Below are 15262 nucleotides of genomic sequence, written 5' to 3'. Positions count from 1 at the left end.
TAAGTAGGTAGAGAATGGGCAATCTGGTTTTTAAAACAAATTTGGTGGTTAGAAGCTTCTCATCTCCAATGTCTCAACCCTAATGTCTGGAAGGCAGGTAGAGAGGAGTACCCCCAAAGAAGACATAAAGAGTAGCTAGTAAAGCAAGAAGCAAAGATATAAGTAAAGATGCCAAGAGAAGAAAGTAGATTGAGAAAAGGGAATGCTTGTGTTGAATGATGCTGCAAGATCAAGGATTAAGGTTAAGGTCAAGGGTGATGAGAATGGAGAAATGTACATTAGCTTAAACAACATGGAAATCATTAGTCACTTTCATGCAGAAATTTTAGTGGAGTGGTAGGAGTACAGGGTTGGACTAAGGTGGTGACAGGGGTGAATAAGATAGCAGAAAGAAGAGAAGACAGTATGTGTAGACAGTTCTTCCAAGACATTTGTCTGTAAGGGAATCAGAATAACAGGGACAGTGGCTGGCGTTTTTTTTAAGGTGGATTTTGATAGAGATATTTTTCTAGCACTAAAAAGGAGTGAGTAGTAAAATATGGATTAATAATTCAGGAGAGGAGGGGGAGGGAAGTCCTTGAGAAAGTGGCAGAGCGAAGGGGAGAGACATCTCCACCATTGAAGCAGGAGGAAAGATGGAGGAGCAGGCTCCAGTGTCCATCAGAAGAGGATTAAGTCAAGCCCAGGGGTTTTTATTTCCATAGAAAAGTGTGAGATGTATCATTGGCTGGGAGTAACAGAAGAGAAATTCTTCTCTTCATATTACACCCTCCCATTCCATGTCAACCTCAAATTCTCTCGAGGCTAATTACCTTAATACTTTACTGTTTACTTGTTTAGGAATTATTTTCACGTGTTCCACCAGACCAGCGCGAGCTTTCCCATTGCTTTCCCTTTCATCATTCATGCGCTGAATTGAGTAGTTAGCCCTGCAGCGTGCCAATGCAGGCAGCTGTAGAGCCCACTTTTATAAAGCAGCTCCTCGGTGACTGGCCAATGTGAATCAATATTACTTTAAAGGATGACTCTAAAGTAATATTTCCATAATAAAAAAATCTCAGATATTTATGGATAAAAAGTTACATGATAACCTCCTCCATCCTCGTTCTGCCATGTCACCCTCCCTGAGGCACAGCATTTTTTTTTTTAAAAAAAGCACAATGTGAGAATTTTCTCCCCAAGCTAAGAGGCTTTATTGCTTTGTGTCTTCTGCATAAGGTGATATGTAAGTCAAAATGGCAATCCACTTCAGTGTTATTGCCTGGAGAATCCCAGGGACGGTGGAGCCTGGTGGGCTGCCGTGTATGGGGTCGCACAGAGTCGAACACGACTGAAGCGACTTAGCAGCAGCAGCAGTCTTCCCTGAAGTTATTTAATAAGACCTGCTGCTCTTTGAGTATTTATACAGAAAGTGTGGGGCACTGTGTTGTGTTTTACATGCAATATCATATTAGTACTATTCAACAGCTCCTTGAAGTAGGTGTTCCTATCCACATTTTACAAATGCAGTAGCTCAATCATAAAGTGGTAAAACAATTCACTTACACAGGAAAGGGTGGAAGCGATATTCAAATTTAAGTACATCTGACTTCAGTCTTTGTTCTGCTGTTACTCCAGAGGCTGCTAACATTTGTATCTTTTTTTTTTGACTTGAGCCAAATAGGAAGTTGAGCCCCTATTAAAATGTTTTTTTGTCCTTTATACCTTTGCTGTGTACTTTTGGGTCAGCCCTCTGTGTTAAGAATAAGTTGTTACAGTGAATAAAGGAAGAGTTATGAGTTCCTTTACACCTGAAAATGGGCACCAGGGGTATATGAGAGGGGAAACTGTGCCTTTATTTCAGTTCCATGTCCTCAACATTCCAGAATTTAGTAAGTTGTAAGTAGATATTGATTAGTGAGTCAACAGTGAGAGAATTTCAGAAAATATATTTCCTTCGCTTATGGTTTTGCCTTGCGGGTTCTTCCTCTTCTGGAATCCTTGGGGTCTTTTCCTTCTTTTCTCCCTGCCTCCGCTCCCCACCTTTACTCCGCTTCCTCTCTGGGTTCACTCATCAGATCCCCTTGGCCTGACTGTAGCTGATACCTTCACTGACCTTAAGACATCCATCCACTTACTTACTTGCCAAATATAATTAAATACCTAGTAATCATTCCAAACAAAGTACAGCTAAAACAGAGATCCTGGTTTTCCTTCAGGCCATTCCCTTGCCTCAGTCTTCCTTATCCCAGGTGACTGGCACCGCTCTGACCAGCTGACACATCCCCGGGTCCCCTCTCTTGCACACATCCCACACACATGCCATCAGCACATCCTGCCACCTTTATTCCATCCCCTTCTCTTCGTGTCCGTGGCTACTCTCTGGAGCCCTGTCACCTCTCACTGTGGTCTCTTAGCCCTGCCTCCACACTTGCCCTCCTGTTGTCCAGAGTCCACAAAGCAGCCATGGCAACAGTGTCTTGTATCTCTACTTCCCACTTCTATTACTTCCTGTCATACTTAAAATCCAAACTCCTTTCCATGTCATGCAAAGCCTTTGCCATATGGCACCTGCCTATCTCTGCTGCCACAATACCCCCGACTCACTACACTGTAACCGGGCCGGCCATTTTGCTGTTTTGTCCCATATACCAATTTCATTTCTACCTTAGGGTTTCATTCTGCTCTTTACCCTGTCAAGATCTCTTCATCAGGATCTTTGAGTAGCTGGCTTCTCTGTAGCATTGAGGTCCCAGTTTAAATGTCATCTCTTTAGAAAAGACTTCTCTGGCCACATTTTGTCATACTTTCTCAATTTATTTTTTTAGGGCATCTTCCCCTATGTGAAAATCCCTTGTATATTTATTTATGTACTTGTTAAGCGTTCTTCTCCATCCCTAACCTCCACCCTTACCTGAGCATAAAGCTTCATAAAACTGATGATCTTATTTATCTTGTTTGTCATTGTATTCACTGCCTGGCCCATAATAGGTTATCAAGACATATTTGAGTGAGAATTTATAAGAATGCAATAAATAAATGAGTGCGTATTGCCGGGACTGAATGTATTTGTAAATATATCTGTTTTAGTTAACTTACCTGCTCGGCCACTCTGAAAGCTTACACTCCATAATATGATGTTGTCCAATTTCTTCCTAAACAGAATATTTTTATTACTTGGAGGGATCCAAAGATGCTCTCCTTTGTGGTTTCAGCACCGATTCGGGGTATGTAATACTTGTCTCGATTTTAGTCTAAATACTGAAAAAAAGAAAAAACAACCTCAATCAGTTTGCTAAGAAGAACCTTTGATTCTATGTTATTTTCTTATATTTCATGACATTATTTGACTCATTCTGTCCCAAAGTGAGTCCAGACTTTAAAACGATCATGGTTAATGCGTACTTTTGAAAGCAAGACGTAGGTATGCTTGAATTAAAACAAGATACAGGTCACATATATCTTAAGGAAGTAGAAAAAAAGTTACTTCCAAAAAACCCAACCAAAAGTTGTTTGGATAGTTTCTAGCCTTTCTTCTTTCCAGAAAGGAGAGTGATAAAATCAACTTTTCTTTCCATCCCCAAATTCTACTCATTCTCCCATCGAGTACAGTTTATAGGTAACAGAATGCAGTGACAGTCTGGCCACTCTAAAGAAAAGGGTCCCATGGACTTGGGTAAAACTATTTTAAGGTATCATATTTATGTAAGTACCTGCTGTTTCTCCCACACACCAACTTTATTTCTGCTGTAGGGCCTTTGTTCTTGCACTCTCCCTGCCCAGAGATCCCTTGACCAGGCTCTGTGTATACAGGGAACATAACAATAAACAAGATAAAGTTGCTGCTCCCAAAGACACATCAGAACACCTTTTATCTGTCATTGTGGATACCAATCTACCAACTTTAAAAAGACAAAAAGTCTAATTATAAATCTCCATGAACTTACACAATTGCTATCTGTTGACTGTTGTTGATTCTGGTTCACCTCAATAATAATTTGGGGAAACAGTTTTATTAGAGACCTGTATATTAATATCAATCTTTGTGAATATAAGAATTTTTATATGATATCTAGTGAAAATTTTCAAGTTTTGATGATTGCTGATGACGATACTCATAGCAGCTACCATTTATCAAATGTTTTTTATGTATAGGAAGGAGGTTAGGTAATTTGCATACATTATCTTTTTTAAACTTAAAAACAATCTTAACCTATGGAAGTGCATATTATTATCTTGTCTTGTGGAAAGAAGAAACTGGGCCTTGCAGAATTTAAGTAATTTGACAAAGTCAGCAACTAGTAAAAAGTAGGGAAGGGGTTGAAATGCACTTCTTCCTGACTCCAAAAAGTGTGTTCTTAATCATTATTCAGTATTGTCCCCCTAAAAAAGAAATCTTGAGTTTTTGACTTCTCTGTAGTACTCTTTAGCTTGCATCCTGAAGGTCCTCTGACTTATGATATTCTTTTTCACATGTAGTCAGTGTCCCGAAGGGTACACCTGTAAGAAGATTGGCAGGAATCCTGACTATGGTTACACGAGCTTCGATACTTTCAGTTGGGCCTTCTTAGCCTTGTTTCGGCTAATGACCCAGGATTACTGGGAAAACCTTTACCAACAGGTGAGTGCCAAAAGAAGCATTCATTGTATTCATTGCACTAAAAAAACTGATGTATGTCCTAACCAGCTTTATGTATGAGATACTTTATTCAATTTAGAATGGAGAAAACTCTATTGTATGAGTCCTGTGTGTTCTATTTCTAGTACTATTAGAATGGATCATTCTTAAATCATAAATTATTTTCTTATCTCTTCTGGGCAATTTGATCTCCAGATCTCTTTCCCTCTTTGTGAATGTAGCATCCCATGGGGTCCTAGGTAAATAGCAAAAAATATCCTATAACATTTTCTCATAGCACTGCTATACACTGTATGCTTCCCACACATGCCTCCCTGCTTAGAGTGCTCTAAATACCAGGCTCTCCTGTGCTCACCATGCTTTGTTTTTGAACTACCTTGGACACTTGTTCTGGATTCAGTAGTATCTCCCCCAAATTCATATATTGAAGTCCTAACTCCCAGTACCTTAGAATGACTATGTTTAGATTTATGGCCCTTAAAGAGGTAACTAGTCTTGAGAGTCCCTTGGACTGCAAGGAGATCCAACCAGTCCATTCTAAAGGAGATCAATCCTGGGTGTTCATTGGAGGGACTGATGCTAAAGCTGAAACTCCAATACTTTGGCCACCTCATGCGAAGAGTTGACTCACTGGCAAAGACACTGATGTTGGGAAAGATTGGGGGCGGGAGGAGAAGGGGACGACAGAGAGTGAAATGGCTGGATGGCATCACCGACTCGATGGACATGAGTCTGAGTGAACTCCGGGAGTTGGTGATGGACAGGGAGGCCTGGCGTGCTGTGATTCATGGGGTCGCAAAGAGTCGGACATGACTGAGTGATTGAACTGAACTGAAGTTAAAATGAAGGGCTTTCTAGGTAGCTCAGTGATAAAGAATCTGCCTGCCAATGTAGGAGATGGAGGTTTAATCCCTGGGTTGGGAAGAACCCCTGGAGAAGGAAATGGTAACCCACTCTAGTATGCTTGTCTGGAGAATCCCATGGATAGAGGAACCTGGCAGGCTACAATCCAGGGGGATGCAAACAGTCAAGACAGGACTAAGCAACTGAGCACAAGTTAAAATGAGGCCATTTGGGTAGGTTCTAAACCAATCTAGGTTCTTATAAGAAGGAAACATTAGGACATGAGTGAGAGAAACCACACACACATACACACACACACACACATACACATACAGAAAATGCCAAGTGAGGACTCAGAAGGTGGCCATCCACAAGCCAAGGGGAGAGGCCTCAGGAAAAACCAAACCTGCCAACACTTGGATCTTGAATTTTCATCATCTAGGACTATGAGCAAATACACTTCCATTGTGTAAGCTACCCAGTTTATAGGATTTTGTTATGGCAGCCTGAGCAAACTAGAGTAAGAATGGAAGACTCAATTCACGGCTCTCAGTTTTCCTCTCCTGACTCAGCTGCAGATTACAGCATCCATCTCTTGTAGTGGAATTCTTCATTCCCGTGGCCGTCTCCTCCAACTTACCTGTGATCTTCTTGGGACTGTGGGCTCTATCTTTTCACCTGTATGCTATCAGCACCCAACCTCTAGAGAAAGGAGACCAAAAATGATTATCTTATGTTACAAAAACTAATGAGTCACTTTTCTCAGATTGCCACAGGTTCTTCTTTTGGCCCGTTTTATGTCTGTTTCGTTTCTGAAAATATTATAAATGAATATAGAAATCTAACTTCACAGGAAAAAAATATGAAATATACAAATGACTGTTTAAGGATGCGTAAAGATACTCACCTTTACTGCAAATTAAAACTAGAGTGACATATAACTTTTCATTTCTTGGAATGACAAAGATCAAAAAGATCAAAAGGAAGATACTGTCTGATTAAGCTGTGGGGAGGCAGATTTTCTCACACATTTCTGTGAACCACTGGAGAGGGTAACATGGGAGTTTCTATGAAAATGAATATGCCTATTGACTTAAGAATTCCACTACTAAGAATTTATCCAAAAGAAGAATTCAATAACAGCTGATACTGATAGAAAAGGGAACTGAGTTATTAGAGATAGGATAAAGAGACTTATTTTTCAGTTAATATCTGTTTGTAAAATTTAATTTTTTAACATGTATTACATTTAAAAATGTTTAGTGTTAATTAAAAGTATGTAAAAGTTGAATACATAAGTTCATTTAATAAGGCTATCTACCTTGTGATGACATAAACATTAATACTTAATATATCAGAATGTGATACTATAGAAATTGTCTAGTCCTATAATTTGAAAATGAGTAAAAACAGCTAGTTTTTGAGTAATTTTCAGACTAGGGGAGAAAAAAATTCAGAGTTATTATTAAGCTTATCATAGTCTAGAATCATATTTAATTTTGGTACAGGCTTAATACATTGCTATATCTTTTGTCCTGGAAAAGTGTGTGTTTTAATACTGGTTGTTTTCCATGAAGATACAATTTTATGTCTTTATTTTTTGATAACGTGAAATTATACAGAACTGCTCAATTTACCATGCCTTAATATGCCATTCAAATTGAAATGATTTACCAAAAAAAAACCCTTTGTGTTATTAAAATAATGATTTCCTTTTTTGCCTAGACCCTGCGTGCTGCTGGGAAAACCTACATGATCTTCTTTGTTGTGGTGATTTTCCTGGGATCCTTTTATCTAATAAACTTGATCTTGGCTGTCGTTGCCATGGCCTATGAAGAACAGAACCAGGCAAACATTGAAGAAGCGAGGCAGAAAGAGTTAGAATTTCAACAGATGCTAGATCGACTTAAAAAAGAGCAAGAGGAAGCTGAGGTATTTTTATTTGGTTTAAAATTCTTCCTAGAAGTGAAAAGGCAAAGGGGAACAACAGAACCCCTGTGGTCTCTGTCCGACCTTTACCAGGGAGATTTTCTTTCCTGGATTCTTTCATATAAACTGAATTTTCATTCTGGTGTGGTCCAAGGAAGCAATTCTGTATTGAGTTAGAGTTGACATCTGCTCCATTCTACCTTCCCCCTTAATCAGCCCACTCCAGCATGGAGAATGTTCTAAACTCTCTTTTCCTAAACCTGTTCCCCATGATTCCTCAGTGTGTATGGTATTAATCAAAGTCCCGAAACATTTATGATGTTATTTCCCCACAGTAACGATTGTACACATGTCCTTAGGGAGAATTAGTTTGATATTAGAGTTAATAAATACACTGTGGAGTAGAAAGCCAATGGGCATCAGTTTTGGTTAAAGTTGCAAAAATTTTAAGGTAATGTAAGATGTTGAAAAATCATACTTATGATTGTGGCCACTTTAGGTTAAGTCACAAATTTTTGTGGATTTCTCCTTACTCCTCCCTCCAAACTGGTACCTCAGTGGAAAACTTTGAGGAGGTTTGTACTAAGAGAACCAAAATTTCAAATATTTTCCATGAGTTTGATGGTTTGACCTAGTAAAATCTCTTCAAGTAATCTAATCTATTGGGAGGAAGTTAGTAATCTGTAATGCAGAGAAGCTTTTAGGCAGAAAAATGTTCAGTGTAATATTTTAATCTTAAAAATCAGAAAGCATTTAAATTTCTAAAAATTAGAAAATGGCTGAGGATTATAATATTTTTGGGTCTTGAAATGTTACTCAGCCATAAAATGATGTGTTTTTAAGAATATTATGACAGGAAAGCTATTAATATAATAATATATTAAGGCATAGGATACAAAATTGAATATAAGATATACATTAAAAATATATGAAGACTGAAAGACACGTTAACGCCAATTATTCCTGGGATGTAGGATTGTGAGTAATCTTGCTTTTTATTCACAATATCTTTAATTCCAAATTTTGTAAGGATTGGAAGGTTTTATAAGGGTTTTTAATAATAAAAACTTAATTTTTATAAAAGGGTTAGCACTAGGCTTTCGCAGGAATTTCCTGGGTAATCCCTAGAAGTGTCTTCTATTTTCTTGATATATTATTCTGTAATAATTCATTTTATTTTAAAATAATTCTTTCTCAATTTAACTATAGAAGTGTGTGAATCTGTTGATAATGTTGAATTATATTGTATACCTGAACAACTTATACAAATGAATTACCTTGTTACATGGTTGAAATTAGTTTTATGTCCCAAAATTATCTAAAGTTAAAGCTTTTACATATACTATTTAAAATTGCTTTATTATAAGTACAGTAATAGTATATAGTAGTTTAATTATGAAGTACAATATGGCTTATTAACAATGCAGGAGAAGTGATAAACATATATTTTATAAGCTTTCTAATCCTGATGCAGAGGAAACATTACTTCCCGTACGAGGGACATGATTATATGCACAATATAATTAAATTTGTGGTAAAGAGGTGCATTTTGCAGTTCTTGGAATTGACTTACTGTGTGTGTGTTCTCTTGGTTCAACAGGCAATAGCATTAGCGGCAGCTGAATATACCAGCATTGGGAGAAGCAGAATAATGGGTCTCTCCGAGAGTTCTTCTGAAACATCCAAACTGAGCTCTAAAAGTGCTAAAGAAAGAAGAAACAGGAGAAAGAAAAAGAACCAAAAGAAACTCTCCAGTGGGGAAGAAAAGGGAGATGATGAGAAACTGTCCAAATCGGAATCCGAGGAGAGCATCAGGAGAAAAAGTTTCCACCTTGGTGTTGAAGGTCATAGGCGAGCACGTGAAAAAAGATTGTCTACCCCTAACCAGGTACCACTGACACCCTCACATGTGTATTGCCAGGGGTGGGATCACAGAGTTCTATCTGAGGGAAGGGTGCTCAGGAAAAGAGTGTGACTTCGTTAGTAAGTTTTTAGGTAAAAATCTATTGATGACTGGGCATTTATGGAAAGAACATAGAGATATGTAGTCTTCCATTTAAATTTGACCATTTTGAAGGAGCTTATAGTTTTAGAATTGTCATATCTTCTCCAATATAAATATCCCAAACACATGTTCATGAGAACCAGTGTAGAAATGAAGAAATAATTTACAGTATCAGTTACCTTTTCTTATTTTTATTTAGTTTTCATTTTGCAGTGCCTCACTGGTTAAAAACTAACCTTCAGGTCAGTTCCGTTCAGTTCAGTTCAGTCGCTCAGTCGTGTCCGACTCTCCGCGACCCCATGAATCACAGCACGCCAGGCCTCCCTGTCCATCACCAACTTCCAGAGTTCACTCAAACTCATGTCCACAGAGTCGGTGATGCCATCCAGCCATCTCATTCTCTGTCGTCCCCTTCTCCTCCCGCCCCCAACCTTTCCCAGCATCAGAGTCTTTTCTAGTGAGTCAACTCGTCGCATGAGGTGGCCAAAGTATTGCAGTTTCAGCTTTAGCATCAGTCATTCCAGTGAACACCCAGGATTTAGATTAGTTTTTTTTCCTTTTTTCACCAAGGTAGGTACACCAGACTACTGTAGGTATCACCAGATTACAATAGGTAGTCACCAAATGACTGTAGGTACACCAGATGACTGCAGATAGTCACCACTTTAGGGATCACCAGAATATGTCACCCAAACCTTAATATCAATAATATCAGATATGCAGATGACACTACCCTTATGGCAGAAAGTGAAGAGGAACTCAAAAGCCTCTTGATGAAAGTGAAAGAGGAGAGTGAAAAGGTTGGTTTGAAGCTCAACATTCAGAAAACAAAGATCATGGCATCTACTCCCATCACTTCATGGGAAGTAGATGGAAAAACAGTGGAAACAGTGTCAGACTTTATTTTTTGGGCTCCAAAATCACTGCAGATGCTGATTGCAGCCATGAAATTAAAAGACACTTACTCCTTGGAAGGAAAGTTATGACCAACCTTGATAGTATATTAAAAAGCAGAGACATTACTTTGCCACCCAAGGTCCGTCTAGTCAAGGCAATGGTTTTTCCCGTGGTCATGTATGGATGTGAGAGTTGGACTGTGAAGAAAGCTGATCGCCGAAGAGTCGGTGCTTTTGAACTGTGGTGTTGGAGAAGACTCTTGAGAGTCCCTTATACTGCAAGGAGATCCAGCCAGTCCATTCTAAAGATCAATCCTGGGTGTTCATTGGAAGGACTTATGCTAAAGCTGAAACTGCAATACTTTGGCCACCTCATGCGACGAGTTGACTCACTGGAAAAGACTCTGATGCTGGAAAAGGTTGGGGGCGGGAGGAGAAGGGGACGACCGAGAATGAGATGGCTGGATGGCATCACCGACTCTGTGGACATGAGTTTGAGTGTAATCCGGGAGTTGGTGATGAACAGGGAGGCCTGGCGTGCTGTGATTCATGGGGTCGCGGAGAGTCGGACACGACTGAGCGACTGAACTGAACTGAACTGAACTGAAACCTTACAGACTCTACCCCAAAAGGTACCAGTCTCTAACATCTAGTCCCATAGTCTCTTATTTCTGCTTGTGTGGAAATTCTCTTTCCTTTTTGGTTTTTTTTTTCCACTGACACCTCTGTATTTCAGATCTTCCTGCCTACAAACCTCCAGGAGCAGTGAACTATTATTCCTGTTCTTCTTTACACTTCCTTGGTTTCCACTGCACAGTTCCTTCAAATAATTTTTCTAAAACAAAGTAGTTTTTCTGCTCAACTTCAAACATAAAAAACAGACAAAAACTATGTTAAATATCCACTGACTACAGAACAAGACCCACATCTTGTCAATGCCATGACTTTGATCTCAGTCCCACTCTTGTCAACCCTCAGTCCACCACAATTGTTACTCTCACCTCCATGCCCTCTGTTTTCATGCCTTTTAACTTGGTGCACACGGTTTCCTCTTCTTCCTTGTTTTCCTCCTGGCATGGGGCCACCCATTCTTTGCCTCTTAGCTCAGGTGCCACCCATTCACAGAGTCCCCTATTCTCTCTACTCCTCCCAATCTGCTCTTCAGTTACCCACTTAGAATTGCTCTCCTTTTCGTCTATGTCATTAAAATTTCTAGCTTCTGCTGCTTAAGTCTGTAGGACCCTACCAGATATACACAAAAGTAAAAGAATCCCTTCCTTCAAAGATTTCATAATCTAGTTGGGGAGATAGAACTTGGATGTAATATTGGTTAAAAAAAAAAAAGCCAAACAAAACTATGACTAGAGCAGTTCAAGCTAGTTTTAAGGTAAAGACCTTATTATATGCATTTTCCATTATTCTCAATGCCTATCACCTTGTCCTTAACATAGTAAGCACTAATGTTTATTGAATTAGATACATCCAAGGAATATGCTGTTTGATTTATACACATTTTATCTTGGACACAAGGCATGTAAATGTGACTTGTTTTCACCTCTTTGGTATTGGACAGCTTCTTTTCCATGTTCTAATATTATTATGGGGGCTTCCCTGAGTTCAGCGGTAAAGAATCCACCTGCCAATGCAGGAGACACGGGTTCAATCTCTGAGTGGGGAATATCCCTTGGAGAAGGAAGTGATAACCCACTCCACTATTCTTGCCTGGGAAATCCCACAGACAGAGGAGCCTGACGGGCTACAGTCCATGGTTTCACAAAAGAGTCAAACATGACTGAGTGACTAAACAACAACAAAAAAAAATATTTTTAAGACTTTGTAAATTCATTGGTATTAGAAAGTCTTTCTTAACAGACCTTAACTGAGCCCTCAGTATGCAGGGTAGAGTTGCAAGCAATGGAGTGCAAAGATGCATACAGTGTGGTCTTAGCCTCAAGAAAGTTTCAATACTTAAGGAATGTAGGGGTTGATGTATGAACAGCTCAGTAACAGCTATTAGAATCAAATTCTTTTTTAAGTAATAATTTATTTATAGCAATATGAATGGTACAGAATGAGTGGAGAGATAACTTGAGGCCAGAAGTATAGAGAGTGATGCAGTAGCAGATAACATACTTGGTCCCGAAAAGATGAACTTTTCCAGTCTCCTCATTCCTTATTTGAAAGAATGTCATTTTGCTGAATTTCTTTGTTTTTAAATATGTTTCTTTTAAACCCAGTACAGAACCCTCTGCCCTCAGGTCAGTGGTCTTCATGGGCGTTCTAGGAAATGCACGTCTGCTTCAACAGATACATATCATCTTTTATTTTTCCTGCAGTCACCACTCAGCATTCGTGGCTCCTTGTTTTCTGCAAGGCGGAGCAGCAGAACAAGTCTTTTCAGCTTCAGAGGTCGAGGAAGAGATCTTGGATCTGAGACTGAATTTGCTGACGACGAGCACAGCATCTTTGGCGACAACGAGAGCAGAAGGGGCTCCCTGTTTGTGCCCCACAGACCTCGGGAGCGGCGCAGCAGTAACATCAGCCAAGCCAGTAGGTCTCCCCCAGTGCTGCCAGTGAATGGGAAGATGCACAGCGCTGTCGACTGCAATGGCGTGGTCTCCTTGGTGGACGGACCTTCTGCCCTCATGCTACCCAATGGACAGCTCCTGCCAGAGGTGATAATAGATAAGGCAACTTCTGATGACAGCGTAAGGACGTTTTAAATAGCTCAGGCATGGTTCGGCCCTTCTTCTTGCATCCATCACTCTCTCTGCTGGAGGGGCCTTCTCTCTGGTCCTCTGAATGGCTCTGCATCTTGCAATACTTTTTATGCTAGAATCACACCTTTAACTGATTAATGTAATCCTTATACTATTGTTGTAGGTATCCAATTACAAGATATTTAAAATCCCATTTTTGAAAAATGGTACTTATCTACTGATATTATACTTGATTATGAATCATCCCCTTAGAAAACAATTTATATATCAGCATAAAATGCATTAATAATGCTAACATTATTAGTTGATAATAAGTTCCATGTCTGTAAGGAGATTTGGGTTATTTGCCACCTACTGCTATTTTTTCAAGTCACTACTTTGTATATACTTTGCTCTAAGGGATCTTATTTGAGTTCTTAATAATTAAAAATAGTAATAATAATAGCAGGTTAGTATTTATAGCAGCCCTAGGAGGTGATATATTACTATCCCTTTTATACACCTGGAGAAACTGAGTCACGGGGAAATGAAACAATTTGTGCAAAGTCACTCAGCCAATAAATGGTAGTCCTGAAATTCAAAAAGAGGCCTTCTGTTTCTGAGCTTGTGCTTTTAACCACCACACTTTCTCTCCAGGATGTGGTAAACTTCTTAGGAATAATTTAGAGTAACTGTGATTTTCCCCCACACAAAAATGAAACACACTGTTATCATTAAAAAAAAAATACCAAAACTCTTCCATCTGAAATCTGTGAATAGAAACATAATATCCAAAATACATATGTAAATGCAAACATATACATATAAGACAAAAATAAAACACCTTTCCAAAACAACAGTTTCAAGAGTTTGGGAGTCATTGAGTGGTATGAGAAAAGGGTGTGATGAAGCCTGAAAGTGAGATCTTTCTGGTTTTGGAGTTTCTTGGTTACCTGTTAAGGTCACTCACCATGTTACATTGTGTTGCTTGATATCAGAAAGGCTTTGACTAACCTAACAAGCTCTGAACTCCTGCGACCTATTCATAAATACTATTTGCAGACAGTGAAGTATTTTAAGTGAGAATGAAGTTCCATCAAAGCCATGGCCACACATTTATTTTCGTTTGAATGCATGCATGTGCTTTTAGGTCATGTGTGACCTCTGTGCTTGCATGATATAGCTTCAGCCCTCTGTCAAGGTGTTTTTCATATCAAACAAGCATGTTAAATTTCCATGGAATCATATCTTTGTTGTGTTTTGCTTTTCAATAATGTATATTACCTATAAAAGATTATATAATGTGTATCAGATTTAGAGATTATTTCCTATTTTTAAATGAAATGTTTCACTTAATACTTAGTTTTACCACAGAAAAATCATTATCACTCTAAATTCTAAGACTGAAACTATGGAACTGGAGTAATTAGTGGATACTTTATAATTCAATAGAAATAAATGTGAAACATAATAGTGTGAAATAATGTACACTTTAGATGAAAAAATTGCATGAGAAATAATAAAACCTTGACACCTGAGACATGTCTACATGGAGGAAAAAATGCTTTAATCAACACAGCTATTTGTTTGACTTGGGGGAAAAAGAAATCTCTGCTTCCAGAAAGTCAGTAAATTAGAGAGTATATCAGCTAAAACATGGTTATAGAGAGATCTCCATAAGAAGCCACCTGCAGATATATGTATATGTGTCCTTGCACATGTGTGGACATGCATACATATATACACACATACATGTATTTATGCCTGTTTGTCTACATTTTAATATACACGCATATATAACTATATCTAAACAACTATACTTTACAACTCTAAATCTGTATGTCTATATATATGTTTGTAGAATGGTGTGTGTGTGTATACACATATATATACATACCACATATTGCAACCCCATGAACTGTAGCCTACCAGGCTCCTCCATCCATGGGATTTTCCAGGCAAGAATACTGGAGTGGGTTGCCATTTCCTTCTCCATAAAGTTGTATGGTTGTCTACATGTATATATGTGTATGTGTGTGTGTATTGTTGGCTTGCACTGAACTGGCACAGTGTTTTAACTTTGAATTAGTTGCCAAGATTTAGAAATAAGACATCTTTACATAAATATGGGTATACCTGGTAAGACTGAGCTCATGTTCCTGCATGGCAGCAATCCTTTGGAGCCTCTTTTAGATGGAGCTTACATTCTCCATTTTGCTACAGCTTCCATCAGTCTTAATCATCGTTTTCCTACTGAGTCATTCATCTTGAT

The 15262-nt window shown here is 38.7% G+C and overlaps 1 protein-coding gene across 1 annotated transcript in view; it reads left to right on the top strand.

Moving 5' to 3' along the window:
- Positions 1-15262, top strand: part of SCN9A (sodium voltage-gated channel alpha subunit 9) — a 177277-nt gene that overhangs the window by 88311 nt on the left and 73704 nt on the right. Inside the window, exons 8-12 of the mRNA XM_088829850.1 lie at positions 3143-3206; positions 4459-4600; positions 7187-7393; positions 8991-9278; positions 12628-12999. Coding sequence (XP_088685976.1) covers positions 3143-3206; positions 4459-4600; positions 7187-7393; positions 8991-9278; positions 12628-12999 — 1073 coding nt within the window. The remainder of the gene's footprint in view (positions 1-3142; positions 3207-4458; positions 4601-7186; positions 7394-8990; positions 9279-12627; positions 13000-15262) is intronic.

Source organism: Moschus berezovskii, chromosome 2, assembly GCF_049115385.1.
Source record: "Moschus berezovskii isolate FMDL1 chromosome 2, NW_MosBer_1.0, whole genome shotgun sequence".
NCBI classification, from domain to species: Eukaryota; Metazoa; Chordata; class Mammalia; order Artiodactyla; family Moschidae; genus Moschus; species Moschus berezovskii.
This window is presented reverse-complemented; position numbering and strand designations above follow the sequence as displayed.